Genomic DNA, 27,112 nt, shown 5'->3' with positions numbered 1-27,112 from the left:
GGCCTGGAGACCATATAGCCCATTTATACTGGGATTTTAGCTGTCTTGATCTTGTACAAATCTTGTGAAGGCAACCACAGCTGCTGTGTGTTCATTCACAAATGCGAAAGTCATGCCACATCCAGAAGCCAGCCTTTCACAGCTCTCTTTCCCATCCCTAACTCTTACATTCTTTGCACTTCCTGGATGTTGTAAAACATTTTATTGTTTTTAAGAAACACGTGGAATGGGCAGGGTGGCGCACGCCTTTAATCTCAGTATTTGGGAGGCAGAGGCAGGCAGATCTCAGTGAGTTTGAGGCCAGCCTGGTCTACAGAGCGATTACTAAAACAGCCGGGACGGTTCCACAATACATATTCTGCTGGATGTGTTATATCATGTAATTCTAGCACTCAAGAGGCAGAGACAGGACTACTGCCAGTTTGAAGCCAGCCTGGTACACACAGTGAGTTCCAGATCTTGTGTTGAAAGAAAAAGAGAAAAGAAAATTTAAATATTAAGAAGGAAGAAAGTGGAGACAGAGGGAAGGAGGGAGAGAAGGAGTGAAAGAGATGTTTAGGGCTGGGCATGGTGGGTTATCCCTCTAATCCTGTTGCTCAGGAGCCTAAGACAGGAAGATCCCGCTAGCCCAAGGCCAGCCTTGGCTACACAGTGAGTTCAAGGACAGCCTGAGCTATATAATAAATCCAAAATCTCAAAATCAAGCCAAACAAAGCAAAAACAAGAAAGTTGAGTTCATCATAAAGCAAATCACAAAGATAAAAAGAATAAACAAAATCGTAAACATCTCCCACTCCCAGGCCCACCTTCCAGGCATTCACGGTAACCTGCACCCTCTCAAAATTCTTCCCTGGCTCAACAAGCATCACCTATTTCGATCTATATTGACTTCAAATGGAGTAAAGAACTTAGGCCTTAGTTATCTGTTTGTTTCTCCTTTTGCAAAAACAAAACAAAACAAAACAAAAAACAAAACCCTAGCACCGCACTAAACACGGTTCTTCAGTTAGCGTGTCGGCGAGAGCTCTCAATAGACAGAGTTGCCTTGTGTCTCTCACAGCTGTATCAGATCACAGTGTTTTATGGATGTTGTACAATTTTGCCTGTCCTCCATCAGCACACACTTAGTAGCGTCTGGTTTTTATAATGAAAAAGTTACAGTGAACACACGTGCACACATACAAGTATTTTCCAATGATACATGTTAAAGTTAGAATTTACCTGGTTAAAATGTATGGGTGTGTATTTATTAAAGTATCTCTTTGTCTTCAAGGAAATCTGAATCCATTCTCCCACTGTCACTGGGCAAAAGCAGCCTATGCCCCTGTCAATACAGGTTCAACAAATGTTTTTAACCTTTGCCAATCTACTAGGTAGAAACACACTACAAGTTTTTGTTGGTTTTTGTTTTTAATGTAGCTGCTTACTGTGCCAATTTCTTCCTGTGGATACCCTACTGACAATATCCTTTGCTTAGTTTTACTTCTATACTGTTCATATTTTCAGCTACAGATTTTATAAGATGTTATTACTGATAAAATCAGTCCTTTGATAAAGGTATCTCATTTAACTTTGCTCTGGTATGTTCACCAGACGTGTATTTTCATTTGTAGGGATTTGATTTCTTAGACCCTTTCTCACTGTAAAAATACAAACGGCATCTTGGCTAGTCAAGTCCAGTCTGCAGTCCTGGCTCCCGCTGACCACGACAACAGTCTGTCTCTCCTAATTGTCTCTTCCTGAATCTCAGGGGACGTTCTCAGCCCTGTTCCAGCCTGCCCATCCTCCCACCAGAAAAATTGGTGTTTTCTTTTTCCTTCGCCTGTCCTTTCTTTACTTTTGCAATAGGGGATCTGTCCATGTTGCTCACATTGCCCTCAAATGTGTGATCCTCCAGCTGCAGCTTCCCCAACAGCTGGTGGGAACAAGGGCACACTGAAACTACCAAATCAGACCACTCAGTGGGTGTAAAGGAAGGTTCATTTCTGGTGGATTCAAAACTGCCATGGCTACCTCTCCGGGGCAGAGAGAATAGCAAAGATGGCAGAAGAGTCTTGCCTGTTATACAGGGTTATGCTGCAGTGGGAGGAGGGCGAGGTAGCTGGAATAGCCTGGGAATGAACTTGCCCAGGGCTTTGATCTGTTGAAGGCTTATTTGAGTTAGTGGACAACTAAGCTGCCCTTTTCCAGAAGCTGGGGGGCTGTGGTTAGCAGATACGAAAGGAATGACTTTTCCTGGCTAACAGAAACTCACTTTATAATGTTTCTGAGGAATGCTGAGTTTTGGGTTTCAATTCTTCTGATTGACAGTCAGAGTCCAGCCTGAGCTGAGCCCAGATTGCAACCTATGATATCGCCAGTGGTGCTGCCATTCTGGGGGCCGGGATGACGGGCATGCGCCACCATTCGGAAACTGCATCTTCCTAATACATTTCTCAATCTTCTAAACCTTGGGTTGCCCGGCTCCCAGCACCACCACCAGCAGAATGGCCAGGAAGAATCTCATGTCCTACTAAGATTTTGAAAGGATGTGTTCCAACTACTAATTACTGTGTCCTCTGCATGGCCTTCTCATCGGGAAATTGCTTTCTCAAACCCTTAAGTTTCTAACATGAAAATGTATGCATTTTTCATCCCTTCCCAAAATGATGTTGATTGGGTTTGTCCTTTCTAGCTGCCCTCAAGAGCCTGATAGGCCCACTATTTCAATCTCACCTGTAACCTAATTTGAAGATCACTTCCCAGATACACTTTATAAAAAAAATTTTTTTTTTTAGGCAAATGACAGCAGACAGACAATCTGCGACCTCAAGGCAACAAGGCAGAGGCAGTAGCTGTGCGGAATCCACTCCTCTTGGGGACAGATTTCAAACCTCAGAATCTGTGACAAATCCCTCGGAGACGAGGCTGAGGAACCTGAGTTTGAAATCATCATCAGGCATGCCCAGCCTTTCGACACAGTGACATGACATCACCGTCTGCAGAGCCCGTGCTCATACAGAGCAGAGCACCAGAGATGCAAGAAGCGTCTCGGGTCTTAAGTTTGCCGTCTGTGTTGGGTGGTGTTTGAGACATGCTGAAGGACATTTAATTTCACCACTGTTCCATATTCAGCTTAGACTCGTTCCGTGTTTTCTTCTATTGGATCGCCTATCTCAGGAGCTAATCAGCTCCTGTTCAGAGTCAGCAGGGAGCCTCTGACAGATCTATTCCCACCTTAACCATTAGCCCTGTGCTTGGCAAGCACTGGTCCTGCTAGGCCAGAGCCCTGTTAAAGCCTCTTCCATCTATCCCAAGGGGTGAGGTGGTTTCTCCTTCATGCACGTGACTTCTTGATGTGACAGGTGATACGACATCAAGTCATCACGTCGGTCAAAATGTCATTGCCTGGTGGCACCTTCTCTTTTAGCTGTTAAGAGCACTTGCTGCTCTGCACAAAACTGCAGCTTGGTGACAAACCCACGCTTCACTGATTTGGACACCGACCCCAAGGCTCTGCAACTATGCCAAGCGCAACAGCCTTGCACCAGAAGACCTGGTCCTACTGGGATCTTTTCGACAACGCCTTACAAAGTGCTTCTGTGGGATTCCTGCAACACCAGCAGTACACGCGAGAGAAGTGATGGCCACAGGGACAAACACGGCCGGTTTGCACGCGCACAGGTGATGACAGCAGTGACATCACAAAGGCTGCAGGCCTGACAGTGACAAGGGATCGCTCAGAAGACAACCCCCAGTTTTTAAGAGTGCTCGGCAATATAAACTACAGATCTGATGGGGTGGATCCCGCCCCTTCCTACGCAAGGCACTTGGTGTGGCTTCTGGCTCCGGACAATGGTAATCAACAGCACAGCAGAGACAAGTCCTCTGGAGACCAAACCCCCTTTAATCAACGAGCTTCACCGCTGCGAAGAGCATAGGGAGGCTTGGGTCCTCTCAGCTACAGCTCTGCGGGAAGCAGAGGTTTGGGAGCAGAATGATACCACTCGAGACGCTACTAGTTCTCAACCAGGGGTTGAAATTAGAGAAGGGTCAAGCTCATCTCAGTCACCAGGGTTGGGAGCAGTCTCTGAGGTGCTGAAGAAACAAGAAACTCCCCTTTAGGCCAAAATGTCTAAAGGGAAGAAAGAAGGCAGCAGACGTTTATTGAGTCCTAGGTACAGTAAGAGCTTTCACTGACACCCACTGTGTGCTTCTGTCCGGCCTGTGAAGTAGGAAAATTACCCTCATTTCATAGAAAGGAAATGGACACTAGGTAAGGTTCTGATGACCAAGCCCAGGGTTGCCCGGCGAGTGGGTGATAGAGCCAAGGCTGATACTGGGCATCCATGCCGGCCAGAGCTGATCCCACGATTAGATAAGAGCACCATGGATGTGGAATCTCGGCCCTACTATGCACCCCTCCTGTCCTAGAATGCATCTCTCAGTTCCCTACACGTATAATTGAATGTCGTCTGATATTGAAAACCTTTAAAATGTTTTCTCTGAAACAACAGAGGGTTCCAGCGATCAAGGACATGTAGACAGTGAACTCATGTTGTACACAAAATTGCCCCCTTGGAACATCCAAGGCAGTTAATATGCTCGGTTGCTTCCAAAGCACGTGTTTCGGGGAACTGTTATGCTGATTAGCAATAATTATAATCTACTCATTAAGAAATGTCCCTAAGAGCTGCTACAACAGAACACTTCATTGCTGGGTTTAAGTTACTCTGTGTACTCGAAAATAATGAAGCTACGGCCCTTTTAAAAATTATCTAATTTAGGCTTTTCACTCACTTATGCTTCTCTGCATGGACTGCAAATGAAACAGGCAGTGCTAAATTAAATGGTAGTACTCTCTAAGGTCCAGAGTAGCAGCCCTGGGGCCAACACGCCAGCTTTGCAGGGGGTGGGGGGGGGTGGGGGGGTGGTAGAGGAGGGAGGAGGCTGGGGAAGATTCAGACCTGAAAGACATTCCCTGAAGTCCACTCCCAATTTCGTAAACATTTGAGTTTCAAAGAACTTGGTTCTCCAAAGAGTCCCAAGATGCCTTGGACATTTAGTGAATGGAGTTGCTAGAATTTACTGAGAGCCACCTTAAATCCTTTAGGAGCAAAGCCAATATAAACAATACACCAAGACTGACAACTTAGTATCAGCAAGTAAGTACTCAACGGGTTGAGGGCTTTATCTCCAGTTTTAGTTATGAGAAGCACACAGAGAAAGCCAAGGATGGCTGCAGGGAAACCACAGGAACACCAGAAACTATCACAGGGCTGCGAGAACAGGAACCGTGACAGCTGCCTTCGTGGAAACCATAGCCAGGTCCGTTAAGCTCCAACCTCCACAAATCCCATGAATCTAAGGCAGGCACATGGAACTGTACACATGGGGGGAGCAGTAAGCTACTCTGGAGGCCAAGGCAAGATTTCCTGAGTCCAGGAGATCAAGATCAGCCTGAGTAAGACAGCAAGACCCTGGCCTGCCTCAAAAGAAGAAAAGAAAGAGAGAGAGAGAGAGAGAGAGAGACAGAGACAGAGACAGAGGGAGGGAGGGAGGGAGGACAGGAGGGGAGGAAGAAAGAAAGAAGGGACGAAGGCTGAATTTTCTGCGAGGACCTTTCTCTTTACATCTATTATTTTGCTCTCACTTGCAGGAAACAGACCACCTGCTGTAGGACAATGGTGTTTACCCTGTCACTTGTATTTTAATAAAATGCTGACGGGCCAGTAGCCAGGCAGGAAATAGAGGCAGGGCAACCAGAACGGGAGAATTCACAGGCTTCTGTACTTGAATACTTAGTGATTGGTGATGCCAGCTTGGGAGACTGTGGAACCTTTTTATCTGACACTTACCAGGGAGATGGAGGGCCGTGGAGATGGATTATAGCTGGCCATTTCCTACCTAAGGTGTTTGCAGCCAAGATGAGAGTAAAGGAAGATTCTCCTCCGGTCCCTTCTTCATCAGGACACTGCGCTAATAAAACCGACCCTTCTTGCCCTAAGTTGCTTCAGTTGGGTTAACTGGTCATAGTGACAAAAAAAAAGTAATATAGGGGTGTGGTGGTTAATCCTGTCACCTTGACAGGAGCTAGAATAATTTGGGGGGACAAAGCTCTGGGTGTGTCCGTGACAGTTTCAAGATAGAGCTAGTGGAAGTAGGAAGACCCATCTTAAAGGTGGGTGGCACCATTCTGGGTCACGTGACAAGTTCAGCAATGCAACTACAGTGGCTCTTCCCCAGTCTTCCTTTCCTTGCTTCTCCTTCGCCTCCCTCCCCCATCCTCAGGGAAACTCTGTAGAAGGTTTTCTCTGTTAACAGCCACATCCTTCTCTCCCTCCTCCTGCTTAGTACAATATCAACCTGATTCACAGGAGGTACTCGGAGCTTGAAGGCGGAGGATAAATTTAGCTATTCAATACCGGAGATGATGACATTAATAACACGGGCTTGGGTGCGGCTCAGGATCGCCAATCACATCTCCTATGCTTCCCAGAAGTCTGGCTAGTGGAAGGGATACGGGACGCAGCTGCTAGCATCCATGGCCCCTTCTATAGATTGCTTTGGTACAAAACATTTCAAAGGTGCCTTCTGAGACAGATGTTTCTAAACAAGCTGACTACATTATTCCGGGGGGCACATTATGCAAATGAGATCCACACAGGCTGACAGGCCCTCTGGAGGAGACTGGTTGACAACGTCACAGAGGGACGCACGCGGTCTAGGGCCAGCAGTGGTCTGCAGGAGAGCTACAAGAGCTCAGCCACCCAGGGACAGCCGGTTTGATCTGTTTAGGGACACCTGGAGCTCTCCAGCACCGGCTCCTCAAAGGACAGAACGTGCTGCACATTGTTTGTTTCTGCCAGGACTCACAGGGCTGCCGGCTCTCCCACCGGCTTGACACGGGCGGCAGATGTGAGCATGCTTCCACATGAGGACGCGCGATTACCCCCGCGTCTCTGGAGCTAACAATCACCAGCAGAAAGCCCTCGGGAGGGGAACAATCCTGGCAAATGACCGCCTTTCATGCGGGCACTACTAGCCACTCAGCACACCCAGGAGCAGCTGCCGCATCAGGGCCTGGTGTTCCTCACAGGCCTTCTCTCTCTCAGCCCAAGTAGCCACAGAGCACCAGGGAAACATCAAGCAAGAGACAGTTTCATAAGAAAATACTAAGACTTTATTTTCTCTTATAAAGAGCCCTGCTTGTCGGAGAAGTGGAAAGGAGTACATAATTCTCAGGAGTAAACATGATTCACCTGCTGCAGGTTTCAGACCGGAATGCCAAAGAGTGGCACCCAGGGGAAGGTGTAACGCTTCTATCTTCACAGCCATAAAATGCTAAGTAAACAAAATAGAATGGACATAATGCTAGGTGTTCCCACAGGGAAAAGCGAGAAAACTTTAAAAACGACCAGCCGGGTAACGGGAAAACCAAGGCCCACCAGGTTGCACCCCGTCCTCCGTGCCTCTCAGGCTCTGTCTTAGGTGAGGGAGGGCTTCCAGTCTGGAATCCCCAAAGCCAGCAGCCAGCGGCTCTTGCTCTGGAGTCCAGGGCGTCAAGCAGGGGCGAAGTCCTGGGCAGCGCGGCTGTGGTGGGGCAGCGAGGTACAGCAGTGTCGCATGTGGAAGTTGACAACGTATTCTGCGTTAGTCCTCTGCACAGAAATAGCGAACGGCTCAAAAGGGTGAAAGGTGAAGGCCACGAGGCGCCGCACTGTGTGGTTGATGGGGCGGCCCAGCAAGCCTGCCTGGATCTCAAACTTCAGCAAGCCAGAGTCTCGGGCATAGAACCTAAACAGAAAAGAGACACGGTGTTGCTATCGCTGCCATCTTGAAATCTGGACAGCAGGGGATAGAGACACTCAGTATCTCATCTGATAAACAAAAAGGCCTCTTGCGGCAACTGCAGCTTAGTAGAACCAAAAGCCACCTTATCTGATCAGCTCACCTTAGAAGAGAGTGAGTGTAAAGTTAACTCCTGTCCTTAATTGGTGACCACTCCTCAAGATGACCCTGAATTAGACTCTAAACTACATACAACCTTTTGGCTTCCAGAAGCCCCTGTCAAAAGACTAAGCTGGCATTACAAATGAAATGCCAACAGCAAGTCTAAGCTTCATGTGTAACTTTAAATCTTTGAAGAGCCACATTAAAAAGATAAAAAGTAAAACAAAAAGTGAAATTTATTTTGTAATATATTTATTTAATCCAATATATCCAGAATACTACTTAGTCATTATAACCCACAATCACTCAAAACAAAAAAAAATCACGAGCTACCACATACTCTCTCTGTCACTATGTCTCTGAAATCTGAAATGTACTCGACACCTCAGCTTGGCCTCATCTCGCACTAAGTGCTCAACGGCTCAAGTGCTGGCGGCTAGAACAGTGCCGCTCTGAGCTCATCTTTAAGATTTCCATGTTTAAGAACAAATTCTTACACATGCATGCCTGTAATCCCAGCACTCTGGAAGACAGAGCAGGAGGTATGGAATCCAAGGCCAGCCTTGGCTGTATAGCAAGTTTGAAGCTTACCTGGGCTAAATGAGAGTATCTCAGTAAAAAAAAATAAATTCTCTCTGAAGGCTGTCATTTTTCACATACAGAAATTAAATCACATGCTAGGGACACAGCTCAGCAGCAGGGCACCTGCCTACAAACAACATGGCTAGTGGTTTGGATTTGGATTTTCCACCTCACACAATTGACAAAAGATATTTCTGAATGGCTTGTGATTTGGGAAACTCGAGATGATAACAGGCTGGAGGAGAGTTCTGAACCAAACGGAGAGTTCAGATTTCCTTTTCTAGAGGGCAGGTAGAGAAGCAAGTCTAAAGGGACTCAGACTCTGCATTGTTACTAGTATTTTCTTCTTATTATTATTTTGCAGAGCTAAGGCTCAAGTCCAGGGCCCTGCACACACTAGGGAAATGTGCCTCCCCTGAGCCCAAGGATATTTAGACTTGTTGATACAATAATCCCATCCCCAAGAATTCATATCCTCAGAATTTAAATGATCAACAGTGGCATTATCAGAGTTGCTTTAACGTAAAAATGCACAGAAGAGATAGGCAGAAGGCTAGAGAGATGGCGGCACGTCTACCTGAGGGGACAGTGTGTCAGTGTACGGAATGTGTGTCCCAACGGAGGGTCATTCCTGAAGCTAAAGCAGTGGGCAAGCCACAGTACCTGCGGTGATTAAAGCTACAAATGAAAACGTGAACAAACACACACATTGACAGAGACCAGAACAGAAATGACAGTGAAGGCGTCTGACAACACGGCCTCTTCAGAAGCCCCTAGGATCCTTCCAGTTCTCGTTTTAAGTAAAAGCATGACGTAATTCTGAGAGAAGCCTCCTCAGTCATAGCAATGGCACTGCAGGTGTTACTTAGGCTCATCTTGTCAAATTGAAAAAGACGGGGAAAAGGCAAGGACAGAAATGTATCTATTTGACTAAATCAAATGAGGCCCATTATGTGCTTTTATGCATAAAAAGCACATTAACCTACCCACATAGTTCCCAACACATACGGGGTTCATAATTTAAAAGTGAGCTGTTTGTGCTTCTAAATCTAACTACCAATTTGTAGGAAAGCAGGAGGAATGAAAAAACATAGTAGCCACTACTCCTAGCATGCAATGAACAGAGTCCAGATGTGAGGAAGACGACAGGATGAACAAGATGGTGATGAACAATGATGTCACTGCAAGAAAAATAAAGAGAAAAGTAAACCCATAAACCGGGCGGTGGTGGCACACGCCTTTAATCCCAGCACTCTTTGGGAGGCAGAGGCAGGTGCATCTCTGTGAGTTCGAGGCCAGCCTAATAGTCTACAAGAGCTAGTTCCAGGACAGGCTCTAAAGCTACAGGGAACCCTGTCTCAAAAAACAAAAACAAACAAAAAAGGAAACCCATAGACTAGGATTTTAACAGCAGCAGCCACATGCATATGAACCTTGTTTAGAAATGAGTCAAACAAAGGAACTGTGCAAAGAATATTCATAGGCAATAGATGGAAAACTAACTAGATGCCTGGTGGCATTAGCAAATGTGTGTTTGTTCTGAGGCGGGTCTCATGTATCCCAGGCTGGCCTCAAACCTGCTATGGAGCTGAAGAAGATCTTGACCGCCCAAGTACACCACCAGGTGTGCAACACCACCACTCCACATTTATGTGGTGCTGGGAAGTGAACCCAGGGCTTTGTGCAGGGTAGGTAAGCATTCTACCTACGGGGCTACATTCCCAGCCATTGATGAAGTTTTGTTGATGTTGTTTAGATAGGAAGATATCAAGGTTTTCACTGTTTGTTAAAGCTTGTTGTCTTTTAGAAATCCACACCGAAATGTTTATGGGTAAAATTCTAGGGAAACTGGGATTCACTGCAAAATAATCAGAGCAGCAGGGAGGTGGGGAGTGGAAAGGGCTGGTCAGGAGCTGATAACCTTTGAAGCTAGGAGGCACAGACCATCAACACAGATAAAACATTTGCCATAATAAAAAAGTTTTGATTTTTTTGTTTTATCAAATTTCAGAATTTGAGTGCAATTTCACAAAGGAAATACTAGCAATAGTGATTAACTATTCAGAATATGTTACACAGACCCATTTAACACACAGTGGAGCTACTGATGAAAACACCACAGCTGGGTGAGATAGGCTTTACCTGTAGTCCAGTGGGGGCGGGGAGATGAGGAGCTGCACGTTAAATTCAAAACCAGCTTGGAGAAGAAGGGAAGGAGGAAAAGAGAAAGGAAGGGAGGGAGGAAAGGAACGAAAACTGTAAACTCTGAGTACTATTGTTTCCATGTGAAAAGACCTTCCAAGCTACAGTTTAGGGCTCCAGTCCTCCTGGCAGGCAGCCCCACTAGAGACAGATCCAGTTCCTCTTGGTGGTATCGATAACAGCATAGGCTCCAGATGTAGAGGAACGGGTGTGACTCAGGAAAGAAGGATGCCTACAAGGGGCTAATTTTAAGACCCCAGCAGTAGGAGCTGGAAAGACAGATAGCTCAGTGGTTGAGAGTACTTGCTCTACCAGAGAGCCTGGGTTCAATTCCCAGCACCCATGTGGTAGCATACAACCACCTGTAACTCCCAATATGATGGTTCATAACCAACCATAACTCCAGGTCAGGGGATCTGGCACCCTCTTCCGACATCTGTGGGCACCAGATACACACATGGTGTACGCACATATATGTAGGCAAAATACTAATATACATAAAATAATCTTAAACAAACAAACAAAAAGATTCTACAACTAAAAAATTATCTCCGCCTTTTCTACTTAGTAACAAAGATAAAATGATTTCTATAAGATATACTGAATGCAAAATCTGTTAAGGAACACCATTAGGTTACTAAAAATGAAAAATACAGCTCATTTTCTTGTATGCTTTTACTTTTTCTTTTGTTTTATTTTCAAGACAGGGTTCCTCTTTGTAGACCTGGCTATCCTGGAACTCACTGAGTTGAACAAGCTAGCATCAAACTCAGAGATCCACCTGCCTCTGCCTGCCAGTGCTGGGATTAAAGACATGCATCAGTCACTGTCTGGCTTCCATGGAGACTTTTAAAAGCAGACAGCATTTATCTGAGTAAAATGTTTTCACTGGGAGCCAAGAGCAGCAGTAGCTAACTTCTGAGAAAAACACCTAAATGATCCGACCCCTCAGCACTCAATAGAAACAGCCTTCCTGCCTGGCGGTGTTACTGCATACCTTTAATCCCAGCACTTGGGAGGCAGAGGCAGCGGATCTCTGTGAGTTCGAGCCCAGCCTGGTCTACAAGAGCTAGTTCCAGGACAGGCTCCAAAGCTACAGAGAAACACAGTCTCGAAAAACCAAAAAGAAAAAAAAAGAAAGAAAGAAAGAAAGAAAGAGAGAAAGAGAGAGAGAGAGAGAGAGAGAGAAACAGAAAGCCTTCCTTTCCTTTCAGCCAAAGCACGAGAAGAGACTGTCAGTCACTGAGCCATGTCAGAGAAGAGGACAGAGAAGGCACGGTACCCTCCGTTTGAAGCAGTTTGGAGCTGTGGTCATAACAAAGTACCTGATTGGGTGATCTCCACAAGTCTTGGGTCGCTCCATGACTGACACCCACTTGTCATCGTAGCTGAAGAGAGACAAATCCAGGTAGGGGCTGCCACTGTAAGACTGGGCACTGATGGGGAGCTGGCCTAGCAGCCGACGCACAGCCTCCGTGTGGCCTCCATACTTGGCATTTATAATCGTGTCTTTGAACCTAGAACAAAGGACCAGTGAGAAAGGCTTTCTCACGCTCACACACACGCTACACACATGCAGTAGCTTTATAAAAGATGTAAAATCGCCACTTTACCTGCAGCTCTTGTAAACTAGGGCTTTCACCAGCTGTTCTCCTATTCAATGCATCTCGGAAACCATCCTGAACCTCATTTGCCAGAAAAGGAAAGGTTCCTTAGAGACCCTTTTAGACATAACCAAGAAGCCACCAAAACCAGTATATACAGCTACTGGAAAGACATTAACCACAACTCTCAGGTGAGGGCCCCATAACCACGTGGCTATGACTCACCCTTTCCTGAGCGCCTCTCTAGTAACCCTTGTTCTTAACCCTGTTCTTAGATCTGTTCAAAAGGTCTTATAACTTCCAATTCTGCTACGCCCTGGCTCATCCTAAGATTCTTTTCTGTTGTCATGACACGGATCTGCTTGCACTCCAGTGAAGGTACCCATAGGACAAGGGAACTCCTCAGGCTACTGCAGATGGCACCATGGAGCTGTGTCTCTGTCCCTGTCACAGTGACAGAAACATGATGGGAGCTGGCTCCTGGCTTTGATGACCCCAAAGCACCCAGGGCAACCTACGCTATCTGTACATTGAATCAGTTCCTAGTCTTCAGCAACACCCACCATATCTCCATCCTCCCAGCTCTGCACTGCCTGAAACATGAAGAAGCCATCCTTCTGGTATCTGTAGCGCTTAGCCCTTGGCTGTGTCACTCTGCCCAACTAACATCTCTTAATTCTAAGTGACTTTAAAATTCTCAGTAGCCATCCTAACGACATGACCTCCCATCCTAACTTCCTCTCACCCTGTAACCACTGTAACCCGAGGTGGCCCATCCCATGTTCCGGCCATCCTCTGTCTCCCCAGATTCAGTCTAATCCATACCCCAGCTTCAACAATCCTTCAAGACCCGCTGACTCCACCAGCATTTTCCTCCCACCTAACACACCCATCGTGTCCTCTCTTCGTTAGCCACCTTACAATCCAGTTAACCATGAAACAGCTCTACTGCACACATGCTCTAAACCTTGAACTACAACTTAGATTGGTGCTCCAGTCAAGTTCAGCTCTGCTGATTCTGTGCCTGTGCTGCTCAGTTTCCTGCGGCTAGAGAAAAGCAAACAGTAATGCTTGCTTCGACCTTATGGCCACAAACCCCACGCAGGCCTTCAATGTGGAGGGATACTCCTCTGCGCTTCCACAGTCTGGCCTGCCTCCCACTCTCTGCACAGCTACCTCATCTGCCTCTGGTGTGTTACTGACGAATGCAGGGAAGCAGAAGAGAACCTCTAAGGTCTCCACAGAGCATCCGTCCTTGCATGGCACTCAGCAGATCTCGTCTCTCACATACGAGGCAGCATCTTTCTCTACAGGATCAGTCCCGTCAACACACAAACATGCCATTTTTACTTCTCAGTTTAAAATAAGGAAAACCATCTGGTTAGTGACAGAGGTCTGTGATCCCAGCTATTTGGGACACGGAGGCAGAACTGAAAGTTTAAGACCAGTCTGGGCAACTTGGTGAAACCCCTTAAAATAAAAAATGCAGAAAGATGGCTGGGATACAGTACTTGTCTAACACACCAGAGGCCCCTGGGATCAATCATCAGTGGGCAGCGGCAGAGAGGCAGAGGGAGCCAGAGGGAAGAGGGGGAGGGAGAGGGGAGGGGGAAGGGAGCTAGAGAGGAAGGAAGAGGGTTGGGGAAAGAGAGAGAGAGGAAACTCAACACCATCTGCCACTATGCTGGTCAAACACTGCACCATCTGAAGTTGTACAACAGTCATTTGTGTCCCCGGCCTGTCTCCAACTAGAAGCCCTTGTGCACTCCAATCCAGCCACCAGGCCTCGTTGATGTCTTTCAAAGGCTTCAGAACTCCTCTACCTTGGGTTCCTTATTGCCTCTGCTGAGTGTTATCTGTCTTCCTGGTGAACCACGGTAGCTCCTGGTCTCCTTCAACAGCTCTGCTCACATGCCATTGATGGCGCTACCAGAACAGCAGGAATGATACACTAAGGCCCTCCAGACTCCGGCCCAGCTCTGCATTTTCCTGAAACACTTCCTTCACTCTCTCAAACCCTCAGGTCTGATCTGTGAGGCTTGATCCTGCAGCTTCCCTTTCAGCGCCCTCAGTGCTCTGGCTCTGCTGATGAAAAACCATCCTTGTCTTGTGTGGCTTATCTTCCAAAGGCACAGAAAGGATGATTATATTTTTGGGTCTACAGATCTGGAAATATCTTTGAATATGGGATTCTCTTCTTTTCTTTCTTTCTTTCTTTCTTTTTTCTTTTTCAAGATGGTTTCTCAGTGTAACAGTCCTAGCTGTCCTGGAACTTGCTTTGTAGACCAGACTGGCCTCGAACTCACAGAGCTCGGCCCACCTCTGCCTTTCAAGTGCTGGGATTAAAGGCATGCGCCACCACTGTCTGGCTGAATATGGATTCTAAATGAGAAATCCTTTCACCAGGCATAGTGACAAGCATCTGTAATCCCCATATTCAGGAACCCAAGTCAGAAGAACTGTAAATTCAAGGCCAGCCTGGACTGTTCTTGTTGGTGGCACCAGGGGTGGGGACAGATTGAACCCAGGACCTGTGAGTACAGGAAAGTACTCTATCCCGGCATTGCATCTGCAAGCCCGTGAGATCACCCGTTACAATTCTCTGAAGGCAAGATCTCCACACTTGCAGCTCTGAGCACTGCCACTGTCACCGTTCTGATAACACGAGACATGTATGTTATTCCTCAGAGTTTCTGTGATTTACCGTCAGCTCCAATGTTTCAAAACGCCATGGCATGCCTCCATGTGGGCCTCTTCTCTCCAACTATACTAAGTACTTATTGTGGTACTTAGATTTTTCTTGGGGGGCATGACTTGTAACATTTGCCAATTTCTGTGGTGCAGAGCTTCCTGCTGTGGCCAGGTTCAAGGTAGCACTGTGATGTCACCAAACACTGTTGGAGATGAGCCACAGCACTTCCCTTTGTAGCTTCCACCAACAGATGACGATAACCTCAAAAGGACGGTAAGGCCAAAGTAAGGGAGTTATCTGCAAAAATTCCCAAGAGTTAACACTTGGCTCCAATAGCCACGGATGGTCGGGCCAAGCTAGACAGTTCCCTCCGTCAGAGTCAGAGAGTGCTCACATTGTTTCTACACCTTTGGTCCTTGAGTTCTCCTTTTTGGGAACGGCCAGGTAGAGAACTTTAGGGCAAATGCTCTCAACTTTTCTTTAACTTTCTTTCCATTTCTCTACCTGCTCCCTCTTTTTCCCCTCATAGAGTTCTTCAGCTTAATCTAACAAATTTTAGGTTTCCTAGAGCATCAGTGTTTAAGACACCCTTGTATTTGCAACTTCAGTTGTTTCAGGACTGCCTCTTCCTATGCTAGTCTGTTTGGTCTCTTAGGATAAAGGCATTTGCTTCTTAAATGATTCAGGACTCAACAGTCCAGTTTGTGTGTTTGCACGCTTTGTGCTAACCCATCAGCTACTCGCAAAGACTACTAGAGAACATTTGCCACACAATTTCCACTAAGAGTCACGTATTTACAAGAAATAAAAATGGAAACTCGGTTCACATGTACATTATATAGTCATTAAAGCAAACTACAATAGTGTGGCTAACAAAATCTACTCAGGACACATTTTGTGGGCAAGTGTACAAGGGCATTTATAACTTTCCACTCCTCAGTGGTATGAAACAAAGTCTTTAGGCTCACTGAATGAGCATGCAACTTCTCTCACGAGGAGCCTGCGGTGTTTCTCACTCTAGAGGAGTTCTGACACACTTTCCCAAGAGTGTCGTCCCACTCCTCCATGACAGGCAGCTCTGGGCTCTGCCCAGCTGACAGACGCTAGCCTTGGAGTGGACATGGCAGTGAACTGAAATCAAAATCACCTAGATGGTACTGGCCCGTGGCCACACCTGTGGCAAACTGCTTTAATTACTGATGAATGAAGGAGGGCCCAGCCCGCTGTAGAAAGGTGGTACCAGACTACACCGAAAAGCTAGCTAGGAAGGAGCTGGGAACAAGACACTAAGCAGTGCTCCTCTGTGGTTCTATATCGGTTCCTGCCTTGAATCTCAGCTCAGATTTTCTTCAGCGATGGAGTGTCTCCTAGAAGTGTCAGCTGAAATGAACCCATTCTTCCCCAGGGTGTTTTTGGTCATGGTGTTTATCAAAGCAACAGGAAGAAACGAGGACACCTTCCTTCTGTAACATGATAATAAGATAATTAACTTAAAAGCTAATTTTGAAAGACAATTCCTAGGTTCATTTGACAGCACTGCCCCCAAAAAGGGAGAGAAGTGGTACCCCACCCTGTAATCCCAGCACTAGGAAGTTTGAGGAGGGTGAATCACCTTGGGTCCAAGACCAGCCTAGGCTTCACAGTGAGACTGAGAAGGAAGCTGTGCTCCTAAGGCAGAAGGTAAGCGCACTGGTGAGAGGGCACAGGCAATGAGGTGTCAGCATCTCTCCATCTAACCCACCACTGTCCCTGTACACACAGAGCCACTGCATTAAGTCACCTTTTTGTTCATCTTTCCCAGAAGCAGTAATGCTCGCTCTGATTCATCTACTCCATGTGATCTGGCCTATTTGGGGATCAAAAACAGATATTCTCCATGCCTCGTTAAAGCTAGGGCAATTTAGGTATGAAAGACGAGGAGGCCTTACCTGACCACATCAGACTTAGAATGGGTTCTTGGCCCATTCTATTCCTTTCCTGCTAATGTACTAAGATGGTTCTTAGATAAGATGGACTTCTGGTTTGTCTTCTGTTCTTACGGTCCAGCCCTCTATCTCTGCACTTTACTTTTAGAGGGGTTTACCATAGAACAGATGTAAATGGATGTGTTCAATATGCAGTTCCAAAATGATCTCCATCACTCATTCCACAAATATTTAAGGGCTTGGCAGTGCACCACTGAGAATATAGCAATAAATGGAAGAAGTTTCTATCTTTCAGCAGCTCACATACGGCCTAAGAAGGACCCAGAAGATGCATAAATAATTACACAGGTCCTCAGAGATAGGAAAACTTGAGCTCTACACAGGAGTTGCTTCCAAAAGGCAGACCTCCCAAGGCCAGGTGGACAAACAGAATACATAGTTCCTGAAACAAATGGCTACCAGCCTCATACCAACCACTGAGAGTTAACCCTGGGAAGTCTGGCAGAGCAGCTTACCGGCGCTGGATCTGCCGTGCAAAATTGTTGCTAGAGGCGGAACAAGGAAACTGGACTTCACTGTGCAGGGTGGCATTGCGGAAGAGGTCACAGAAGTTCTCAAAGAGCTCCAGCAGCTCATCAGATGTATTCTCAAACACTGCGATCACCTCTGTTGTCACCATGTTGTACACCACGAAGAAGGAGGCCTGCAGAAGAAAAGAGGCACCCATGGGATACCCGTGCCTAGGAAACTGCCCGCTGGATTTAAAGTCCACACCCCACAACAATCCATTCAGGGACCCCAGCCTTGGCACTAGAGAGGGAGGGAACATGGCTCCAGAGCTTCTAGAAATGGAGGCAGTGGCATTGGCTCCATCGGTGGAGAGCCCTGATGCCACTAGATTACTCACGGCCACCATGCTGCTTGGATTACTAAGCTAGCCAGCATGTATATATAAAAAGGCTTTCAATCTTTCACTTCAAACTGTGCAAATTCAATATTTTTCTTTCCAAGTGTTTATTCCCCGACTTGTTCCCCGATCCACCCTAAGATTTAAAAAAAAAAAAAAAAAGTTTTAAAATGCCAGATTTAATTTTCTTTCCTGCTGAGAAAGTGATTTGCAGCCCAGGGCTGCCTGTTGGTAAATGATTTCCTCTTCTATGTGTACAGTTGAAAGTTCAATTTGGGGGCATTTATTTTTCCCCTCTTAATATTTCTAGCACATAGAGAGACACCTTAAGCACATTGTGTGCTCAAACTGCCCAGACAAGTTGTGTCCACGCAGGATACTGCAGGGGAACAAATGAAAAATCAGACGGGCATTTTCCATTTCTTTCTCCATAAATGTTCTTTCAGCCAAGAGCTTTTGTGAGATACATCTGAGATTTCTGACAATTAAGATTGGAGGGGGAGCCTGAAAAGCATTCAAATGCCATAGGTGGCAGGCTTTTTCTGAATGGGGCCACGGGTGGCTGGGGCTCTTCCTCGACACTCCAGTGCTCCCTCCGCCTTGCCTAGCAGGAAGCTCCAGGCACGTTGAGTTTGTGTCGCAGTGAATGCAGCAGTGTGCAGTAAAGCTGCAAGCTGCCTGCAGGATTCAAAGACGTCTTCAGGACACAAGGATTAGCGCTTCACCCTCCTCTGATTGAGTCTAAATCTCTATTACCCATCTTGGAGCCACTGAGCCCACCTGTCTCACTAGTAATTAGTCCTGCCCAGAGCTCCTTTTACATGACTTTGTACTCACCTGGAAATTAAATTTGGCTGCAAATTAAAGAGGCTGGAGGGCAACCTGAGAATAATACCCATAATATTACCAAGGCTTTGTCTATGGATGCAGTTTTTACTCATTAACCTTATGGGAACTTATCAAATTAAACAGGAGGAGGAGAGGAGAGGACAACTGGGGCACGGAGACTGGGTTTCGAGTTTCAAACTCCACGAGTTTGCCTCAGCTGTTACTGACTGGAACTACCAGAAAAAATAGGTCACCTTTTAGCAAAGGGAAGAAAAGGATAATCTCCGCACAGTGATAAAAGACAACTTATTCCTTCCAAAATAGAAAGGTAATTATAGCTGAAACCTAAATAAAAGACTGACTCATGTCCCATCCATAGACTAGGACACCGCTTTGATCATATCATGGTTTTAACAGGATCTTTCATAATTATGTGACTATAAAATTACACAAACACTTGTCAGCCTTCCTTCTACAGCAGACTGGGAAACTGGAGGAGAAAGAAGTCAAGGCCTCTTCCACCCATCTTCCATGACGCGAAAGATGAACTAGATGCTCACCGTGGTGGCATTGGAAGATATTTTACCACAGGCTGAGTGAGGCTTAGAAATGATGTCCTGTAGAATATCTCTTCCTTCCTTCGTCTCTCATACATATGACTCTGCCACACCTGGGCACACAAAGGCCTAAGGCTGATGCTGGGAGCCTTCTTTAGTCCCTGCCCATCCTACCCATTAAGGTGGTGCCTGTCTGTGGGACCCGAAACTTGCCGACTAGCCACTTTGCTCTGTCCCCACCTTCTGAGCACTGGGATTACAAGCAGACCACCACACCCACCTGGCACTTAGGTTGGTTCTGGGAATCCAAACTCCCCTCATGTTTATAAGCCAGATGTTTTATCCACTGAGCCAACCCCCGCCAATGTATAATACCTCTTGAAGGTAGAGCTGGCTGACGTCTTAGTTTGCTATCTGCTTTACTCTTCTATTTCTAAAATAGGGAATTCCAAACCCCGACTTTTGGTAAGGGAGCCACAGGTACAGAAAGTAGGCCTCTTACTCAGAGAACTGGAGAGCTTTTGAGAGACAAGTGTTCAGGGTTCCCTGGATTTCCAGAGGGTACTTTAACTGTCTCAGTACTGCCTGTGTGATTCCCTCCCAGCACTTCTCTGCCTTTGGTGTTTGGAATCAAAGTTATATGGTACTAACTGGTCTGGAACTCACTGCCCTTGAACCCAGGTGAGAATTTATGCAAGAAATTCTCTTTGCCTCCAGCATCCCACAGCTGGGATTATCAGCATTGTGAGTGCTCCATTAACCTGGCTGCAATGTCAGAGTTTAGATTTTTTTTTTTCAGTGCTGGGGACCCAAAGCCTCAAATGCTAGACAGGCTCTCTACCTCTGAGCCCCAAAGGACATGGAGTGCTCATTCTCACTGCCAGAACGTGTTTGGTTCAATAAGCAGCCTTATAAAAGTCCAGGCAGGATTATACATATGTGGTCCAAACCCCGACCTTACAGCATCCGGGTTCCTGTCTGACAGGTACTGAAAATGCCCCGTAGAACAACTGAACTAAGAAGCACAAAGCTGGCTGTCTACATGGCAGTGGCTTGACTTTTACCCTATATTTGTTAGTATGTGAGGGCAGACAACAAGGAAACTGACTTTAAATCTGAACCCAAGTACAGCAAGAACAGATGCTACGTAAAGGTGTGCACTCCTGCGGGGCTCGGCCCGTACCTGAGACGGGTCTGTGACCCGCAGGGTCACTACGTCCTCGCTGGTGTATTTGATGAACAGATGGTTTTCATCCAGCAGCTGCATCTTCCACATGCGCAGCTGCCGCAGCTGGTCAAAGTACTGGAAGAAACGCCTCTTGGCCATGGGGCTCCCATCCTGCTCTGCTCTGCGCCACAGGTACACCAGCAGGCGGTGCTTCAGGGAATTGATGAAAGGGTCCCTAAAGGGACTGGCCATGCCTGTCTGACTGTCCCGCTGCACCTCCGGGAAAACGGCTGACACCGTGAGCAGGTCATCCTCATAGCAGAAGCGGCCGATGGTCCGAACATCGATAAATGTGCCTTCAGGCGTCACCTGGAAGACGTGAATGGTCTGCTGCTGCACAGACAGGATGGCCAGGATGTTTTTGTACAAGTACAGCCCCTGGTTGTGTGACAAGACCACTTTGTCACACTTGAAGGTGCGCGTGTCACACAAACGGCCCGTGTGAAGGTCAATGATGTGAAGGGAATAGTCCTCCAGAGGGGACCGTGGATTGGGGGTCACGGACTCACTGTTCCGATAGACCTCATAGAAAGGAGGGTGCGGTTCATCTGGGAGATAGGCAGCGGAACCCACGATGACACACCGGCAGTCATCAGTGAAGAGGCTACACTCCCGGTTCAAGTGCTCACCGTTGGCTGCAACATTGGTAATGTGCAACAGGACGAAGAAACGTTCAAAAAGCCGGCCTCGGATGCTGACTGACCGCTGGTCATTGCCATTGGACAAGATCTCCCCTTCATAGCCTTGCAAGAGGTCCTCGGCTGCCTGGCAGCCCTGGTACTCATAAATCTCAAGAGATGTCTGGTCAGAAGAAAAAGCAATAAAGTAGCGCCCATCAGGTGAGAATTTACGCAAGAAACAAGGAGGCTTCTCAACGTTGACGACGGTGAAGTTAGGGAAGACATTCTGGTGGAACACCCGGACCTGATGCCAGTGGGCCCCCGCCCTTCCTGAGCTGATGCGCCGGCGTTCTAAGCGGTGAATGACATTCTGATTTTGGATTCTTCGGGGTTTGATGGTGGAAACATGATGATCCATTATAACATCTCTGCATAGGGGAAAAAAAAACAGAAATCAAGAAAACAGAACAAAATGTACTAATACAAGTACATGCAAAGTAAACAGATCACTTTTACTCTGGCTGAACCCAGGATCCCTGGACAACAGTGACCAGCATTTCTCCTTCCAAGATTAGAGTTGCACAGTGATCCTGACATATCTAACCCTAAACGTCTAAAAGGAGGATACAATACAGAAAGAATACCTTCCAAGTATAAGCTAACAGGAATTTTCAAAGAATAAGCCAACAAGTACATCAAACGTGAACAGCACAAAAATCACACACCCAGGGTACGGTGACACACAAGTAAAAACCACCACCACCACTCAGGAGGCCGAGGCAGGAATATCACTTCAAATTCAAAATTAGACCAGAATACAGACTGAAATCTTATCTTTGTTTATTTTTTAAACAGAATCTCATGTATCCTAGGTAGGCCTCGAACTTGGCATGAAGCCATGGATGACCGTCAACTTCTGGTCCTTCTGCCCCAAACCTCCAGTATTGGGATTACAGGATTGCGCGCCCACACCTTGTTTACGGGGTGCTGGGTCTCAAAGCTAGAGCCTTGCACGTGCTAGGCAAGCACTCTATCAACCTTGCTACTTTCCCCAGCCCCAGGAGCCTGTCTTTTTAAAATAGAGTAGCACTGAATGTACATATATATATACACCTACTGGGCTGTAAAGTGATAGATTAAAGCAATCTCTATCAAAATCCCAATGGGATTTTTGTGAAAACACAAAATTTCACCCGAAAGTAATATGAAATCTCAAAGAATGCCAAATAACTAAGATGATATGGAAAATAACACAATTGGAATGCTCATATTTCCTTATTCCAGAACCTATTACGAAGCCATAATAATAATAAAAGCATAACCATTGCATACACAGGCCAGTTGAAAAGAACAGAGTCTCAAAATAAACCACGATTAATCTTATTTATTGTGTCCAGGGGCAGCTTATACAGGGATCCTTAACTGATAGCCGAACCCCAACCAAACGCACCAGCACCCACTCCCCTGCCATCAGGAACTCCCGAGGGTCTCGTGCTCAGAGCAGCTGCAAGCATTACAAGTTGTTTTCCAGAAATTCAGGATCTGGGGGGTTCACAGCTCCCAATGTGAGGACTCTGGTCTAACCAATGGATTAATAGCTCACGGATTCACAAGCCAGCACTACTGGGAGGTGACGATGGGTAGAAGACCTCAGTGGGAGAGGCACGGACACTTGACTTTGGCAGATCTCTTGTGAGTTCAAGGTCAGCCTGTTCTACAGAATGAGTTCCAGGACAGCCAGGGCTACACAGAGAAACGAGTCTCAAAATAAATAAAAAAAAAAAAAAAAAAAAAAAAGTGAAAGGACAACCTATAGAATGAACAGAAATATTTGCTGGCTAAATATATAATAAGGAGTCATACTTAGCATATTTAAAGAATTCCTAGAACTCAATGAATAGGCACCATTTTTTGTTTGTTTTGTTTTGTTTTTCAAGACAGGGTTTCTGTGTCCTGGAACTAGCTCTTAAGACCATGCTGGCCTTGAACTCACAGAGATCCGCACACCTCTGCCTCCCTAGTGCTGGGATTAAAGGCGTGTGCCACCACCGCCCGGCAAAACCCTATTCTTTAAAAAAAATAATAATTAACTAATTAATTAAACCAGATAAAATACTTGGAAGACATCTCCCCAAAGACACACAAATGGCCAACAAAGAAAGAATGCACACCAATAATTAGAAAGGAACCAAAAGATTGGGGGGGGGGGGTGAGAGCGTTTGGCAAAGGCTTTGTTAACAAGTAGCCCAGAAACCCTACAACCCTCGCAATCCTTTTGTTTCAAGCTTATCCAAGTCCAAGCTTCATCCACCCGATAAGGATCTAAAAGGCAAGGCGTGCTGAGCTAGACCTGAGGGAGTCAAGACTCTTAAACTACTACCCTGGTTGGTTTTGGAAAGAACTTCCCCTGGAACACAACCACACTAATTTACATATTGCCTATGGCCACTTCAGCCCTAGGAAAGAAACACTGAGCGTCTGTAACAAGTCGCCTTTAGTAGAAACCAAATTCTTCACCTTTGAGAACGACCTGGGGTATCAGCTTCATCATCTTGTCTTCGAAGGCCTTCTTTCATGTCTGTGAGACTGATATCCCAACACACTAGCCAGGCCTCTTCTTTCCCTCAACTCTGTGTTTTATTTATGTGCATACTTACGGTGGCTTTTCTGGGTCAGCTACACCTCTCCTGTGTGTGCCCACATAGCAAGCTCCCTTCTTAAACCCTGGGCCTACCTCAAGCCATATTCTCGGCCAATGCGGGAAAACACAGGGGTATCTCTTCCTTTTCCGAAATGCATTCTCCCCGGTCCTTGCCTTAACTTCTGTTCCATCTTTAGCGTCGATATTTGGAAAGTCTTTCTTGACCATCCTCCCTAAATGAGGGCTCATCTTTTTCTTGCTCTTTCTATCGTATTCTGTCGCAACTTTTATTTACATGTTCGCTTGCATGACTGTGTTTCATGTTTGGGTCTCCTCGCTGAACTCCGCTCAACAGTACTCTATGTATTGGAAGAAACCAGGTCTATTTCGGTCGTAACGGTTTATTCTTTATCTAGCCCTAGGGGCAGCACGTGAAGACGCTTTTTGAAATAAAAGAAAACCTGGCTACATCGGGTCACTAAATGTGTCAAAGCAAGGAGTTGGTTTTTTTGTTTTGTTTTGTTTTTTCCTCGTTAGAGCAAGTGCACACGTCCCCTCACTTGGCGACTGCTTTCAAAACAAGAAAAGGATGCCAAGAGGCAGACACACATGCCCAAGGGGCGCCCCCGGAAAGAAAAGCCCAGGGCGGAGCGTCCCCGGGCAAAGCCTGGCGCCGGGGCTCGTGGGGCCCGGGTATCATGCGGGGAGGAGCCCGCCGCGGAGCTCCCACCGGCCGAAAAGGACAAGTCCTCACCTGTCGGGTCCTGGCTCATGGGGCCGGGGCAAGGGTCGCCCTAGCCTGCTCGGTGCACACCTCCCCCGGCCCCGCCCACGCCATGCCTCCGGACCCCGGCGTCTGCTGCCACAAACCCCCTGCTTCCGCCCGCTACCGGAAGAGCTGCGCAGCGAGAAGGGAAGTACGGAAGAGCGAGCTGCCACCCAGCTGAGGAACGACGCAGCACACCCTGGCGGCTGGAGGAGGGATCGAGGCTGTCGAGGCTTGGATGGAAAAAACCCTGAGCCTTGGGGATGATCTAAGGCATATTCATAGTAACGTGAACAGGAATTAAGTTTTCACCTGCTTCTCCCGTAATGGTGGGAAATGGGATTATACATGCACGGGGTCATTCTCCGCGCTCACTGCTATTGGTGGGCACGGAGCATACAGTAAAAACTTCTGTGCTAAATGAATCCCGTAGAATTTACTGGCCTTGCACCAACACATGATTTCATTCAATTTCTTACAAGCCAGTTTTTACCTACGAGCCAATGGCTTCTCCTAGGCTGCCTAACCCCAAATTGTCCCACATCAACCTCTTAACCTCTTTTGGATCATTCAAGTCTTTACAAATATGTTCTCTCTCTCTCTCTCTCTCTCTCCCTCCCTCCCTCCCTCCCTCCCTCCCTCCCTCCCTCTCTCTCTCTCTCTCTCTCTCTCTCTCTCTGTGTGTGTGTGTGTGTGTGTGTGTGTGTGTGTGTGTGTGTGATGTTTGTCTTTTGATGTTTTGGCAGGAACCCAAACCTGAAATGTCACCTCTTAAGTCTCCCGAGTCACCATCATCCCTATTTCTTAACCCATAGGTCTAATGCCTGTTTGTGTTGCTTTGTTTTGCTTCTCTGCCCTTTTGATAGAGTATAAGCTGGGAACTGGGGTTTTGTCTTATTTTCTATTCCAGTCCTATAACAAGGTTTGGCATCTTACAGAAGCTCAATAAAGAGACCCTCGGTGAGCCATGAGTGGCGGTTCATGACAAATATCCCCAGCTCTTATGAGACATAGGATATGGAATTTGAGGTCAGGCTGAGCCTTGCTCTCTCCCTCAACTCCCCCAGAAGACTCTGCACACAACACCACGAGGAATGGCTATTGGTTGGCTTTTATGGGGTTGGGGGTGGGAGGGATTGATGCTTAAGGAAGAAAGGTGACTTACCGATATGGAGAGGTTGTAAAGAGAAAGGTAGATTTCTAGCCCAGTCCTAACATTTCCAAGCTGAGTGTTCTCAGGTGCTGGCTTCAGAGCCTCTACTCCCTTTTCTGGGAAATGATTATACCTGCCTCTTAAGGTTATCCACAGTCTTAAATCTGTTATCCTTACATGAAGTCTTGATAAAATATTACTAAAGCTGTTTGGACACAACTCCTCCTTTTCTTCTCCGTGATAAAACTGAGACCCTAAGAGGGGTGTGTGTTCACGGAACAGTAAGCAGCAGTAGGGGTGGCGGCATGGATCTTATAGTCCCAGCACTTAGGAAGCAAAGGCAGGAGAATCAGGAGTTCAAGGCAACAAGTTCGTCAGCCTTGGCTTCAGTGCCCCAATGCAAAGCTCAACAAACACGAGACAGGGCTGTGATTAGCACTCAAGACATCTGTCTCCTTCTCGACAAAGTTAACCTCCCCCAGATCTAATTCCAACCCAGCCAGGTGGGTCCCTGTGTGATGTCAAGGCACGTGTCTGCTTCTCTGAGTCTGTCTTTTTCATCTCTAAAATGTACAGTGTTCTTCTGACTTGGTTATTGAGGGATCAGATAAAAGACTAAATTTAAACTAGTGAATGTTTTGTTTTTTTTTTTGTTTTTTTTTTTGGTTTTTTTGAGACAGGGTTTCTCTGTAGCTTTGGAGCCTGTCCTGGAACTAGCTCTTGTAGACCAGGCTGGTCTCAAACTCACAGAGATCCACCTGCCTCTGCCTCCCGAGTGCTGGGATTAAAGGCGTGCGCCACCACCGCCCGGCTACTAGTGAATGTTTTGAAGATGGAAATAGTTCAGGCCCGCCGCTTCAGCTCGGGCCCTGCCTCAGGTCTGAAAGTAAGATTTCCTCAATGACAGCTGTTTAGGATTAGGAAGCAAATTATCACTTCTGTGTACTTGTGGGAGGGATGGCGTGGAGTCAACCTTCAGAGGAACTATCCTTAACTCACATCATGGAAAAATAACTCCAAATGGATCTGAAACCTACAGACAGGCTAAAGCCTCAGAAGACACCTTAAGCTTAATTCTTGTAACCATGAGTTAGTCCATGGCTTAAATGAAAGCAAAGAGGAAGCATATATCAATGCAACTTCCTTAAAATAAAACAATTGCTGTGCTTCAAAGGACTCTTATTAAGTGGGAAGTCAAAGCTGTGTGTAGCAGAAGCAAGACAATTGTGAGTGAGGCCAGCCTGGCCTACATAGCAAGTTTTGGGCTAGTCCAGGCTACCTGAGGCTTTGTCTCAAGACAAGTAAGACCAAAAAGAATAAAATACTGATTCATGCTATGACATAGATAGACCTTGAAAGCATACCAGATGAAGGAAGCCTGCCACATTTTACTACAGATGATGTGTCTCTGTGAATTCAAGACCACCCTGGGCTATACGAGACTGAATCAGTCTAAAAGAGAAACAGAGCCAACC

General features: G+C 46.6%; 1 protein-coding gene across 2 annotated transcripts; it reads right to left on the bottom strand.

The window, feature by feature from the left end:
- Positions 1 to 7,162: 7,162 nt before the first annotated feature.
- Det1 (DET1 partner of COP1 E3 ubiquitin ligase) lies at positions 7,163 to 24,594 on the bottom strand. 2 transcript variants are annotated; one of them, XM_041650674.1, is made up of 5 exons: positions 24,473 to 24,594; positions 20,413 to 21,505; positions 17,453 to 17,640; positions 12,042 to 12,233; positions 7,163 to 7,776 (listed from the first exon to the last, which is right to left on the bottom strand). In XM_041650674.1, the coding sequence occupies exons 2-5, from the start codon at positions 21,493 to 21,495 to the stop codon at positions 7,542 to 7,544; spliced, it is 1,698 nt and encodes a 565-aa protein (XP_041506608.1). In that variant the 5' UTR covers positions 21,496 to 21,505; positions 24,473 to 24,594; the 3' UTR covers positions 7,163 to 7,541. The 2 variants fall into 2 exon arrangements, with proteins under 2 accessions (XP_041506608.1, XP_041506598.1); XM_041650664.1 differs by lacking the exon at positions 24,473 to 24,594 and adding an exon at positions 23,595 to 23,852.
- Between the last annotated feature and the right edge of the window lie 2,518 nt (positions 24,595 to 27,112).

The sequence above is a fragment of the Microtus oregoni genome, unplaced genomic scaffold (genome assembly GCF_018167655.1).
Source record: "Microtus oregoni isolate MIOR12 unplaced genomic scaffold, Mior012 000000F_ref0000247, whole genome shotgun sequence".
Taxonomy (NCBI): Eukaryota; Metazoa; Chordata; class Mammalia; order Rodentia; family Cricetidae; genus Microtus; species Microtus oregoni.
Note: the sequence above shows the minus strand (reverse complement) of the source record. Positions and strands in the feature narration are given on the sequence as shown.